The 1,791-nt window shown below is 51.2% G+C and overlaps 1 protein-coding gene across 1 annotated transcript; it reads left to right on the forward strand.

The window, feature by feature from the left end:
* Positions 1-1,232: 1,232 nt before the first annotated feature.
* On the forward strand, positions 1,233-1,391 carry CHC_T00002137001 (hypothetical protein). The gene has a single exon (XM_005713135.1). The coding sequence runs from the start codon at positions 1,233-1,235 to the stop codon at positions 1,389-1,391; it is 159 nt and encodes a 52-aa protein (XP_005713192.1).
* Positions 1,392-1,791: the final 400 nt, after the last annotated feature.

Consider the following 1,791-nt stretch of genomic DNA (forward strand, 5'->3'; position numbering starts at 1 on the left):
TTGCTGAAGATCTTGTTTTTCTCTCCCCCCTTCGCCCCGGGATGGGAGTCGCATGCTACATCTAATGTATAGCGGTCGGGGGGTCTCACTTGATCGGCGACCGTGAGGTGGAGTCAGCGACAATTGCGGTTGTACGCGTGTAGGTCGTGTCCGTGCTGTACACGTACTCCAGGCTGGACACGTGTGGGTGTACGCAATGACTCTGGGGGTGGGTGCGCGAAGTGAGGATAGAACGTCGGATGAGCCCACCAACATAAAGTTTAGAGAGAGTCCTGTACTGCCGCCACCTACGGTCCTCTACAGCGGAGGCTTTCAGAACAGATACGGGCTCCGTCAGCTTGTGATGAGGGGAAAGGGGTTAGTTTCGTTCCTCTATTCTCGAAAATGCGCGTATTGCACAGTAAGTTTACTTCCACTAAACACACCCCTCCTCTTGGGGGGTTTCAACCGTTTCAGTGGGATGCCCGAAGAACGAAGCACGCGGCCCACACGTTCACTGGTCCAATGCGCCGGTCCAACTGCCCATGGGGGGGCCCTTTCTTGTCCTGAAGTTGTCTTCTGGTCATTCTGTTCATAAAACAGCTCGTTTACATTCGTTTCTCGATCTATACCGCGTCGCTTGGGCGGCGATCAACAGAACATCTTCCACGTCATATTTGGAAGAAGTAAATTCTAGTCTCCCATCCGGTGGAAGCCTTTGTCCAGCACTGTGGTAAGCGATTATATGCAGATCATGCAGTGCCTCCAATTGATCTCCAGAAGCACTAGAAAGCGAGCCCGCCATCTCTCACATTTTTGTGGCAAAGCCCTCTATCAATTGCTGCTTACATCGCATCCTTTTCGACTGGTCTTGCGCCTTTACTAACAAACGTCGTATGGTAGTCTTCGGACCACTTCTGATTTGTATATCCGAAGTAGTTTGCATCACCACTATTGTAGACGGTCCATTCACATTCATCCCATCCGTCCCAGTTTCCAGGGCTTGCCCAGCCTTTGCTATTAGCTGTGGCTCTAAACAAAAACATTTCAGCAATCCCTCGGTGGTCGATAAACATCCCAGTGACCAGCCGCATTATGCCGAGAGCAGCCACGATGCAGAACACGGTAAAAGATGTCGTTGACAGACCTCGCCAAATTCCTTACCGGGTGTTGAAATACCGTCGACGAGCTCGAATCTCCATATGTTTCTATTTTGATAACTGTTCCGAGTTGCGGCGTTGGAACAGGTACATATGTTTGTTCGGCGAATACAAGCCGGACTTTCACACTATCACTCTAGGCACTGCCCCTGGCCCTGCGCGCGCCCTCACGCTCTCAACTTGTCGCTCATGTCGGTAGCAGAGAGCTGCTTGCCCGAAAGAGACTCCAAAAGCATCGCAGCAAATGCATAAAGTTTAGTGACACAGCCATGGCATGGCGCTAAAAGCACACGGTGGGAGGGCACTTGGTGTGCAGGACAGGCGCCAGGGGTGCCATCGCGGCGAGGGAGAGGGAAGACGCTTGGAAGGAACACTCCTTTTTAGGTGTATGCCTGGAGCCTGGAGCAGGGGGGACACGTCCGAATCTGTGATTCAGATTTCGGCATTACAGTCAATCCTCGCTGCTGTAACTGCATGCTCGGTTTCTGCATATTCTCGATTACTGCATGTGTTCGTCAGCTACCGGCTACGGAGCAGCGATTCCAGCCTGTATATGATATTGAACTGCACACCGCATAACTGCATGAAGAAAGTGATCCTTAATCATATCGAACCCTCATACAAAGGCTTTCTATGAAACAGGTAAAAACTT

Source organism: Chondrus crispus, genomic scaffold, assembly GCF_000350225.1.
Source record: "Chondrus crispus Stackhouse genomic scaffold, scaffold_127, whole genome shotgun sequence".
Lineage (NCBI taxonomy): Eukaryota > Rhodophyta > Florideophyceae > Gigartinales > Gigartinaceae > Chondrus > Chondrus crispus.

Coding starts and splice junctions, on each gene's coding strand:
- CHC_T00002137001 (XM_005713135.1), top strand. CDS start 1,233: ATGTTTGTTCGGCGAATACAAGCCGGACTTTCACACTATCACTCTAGG.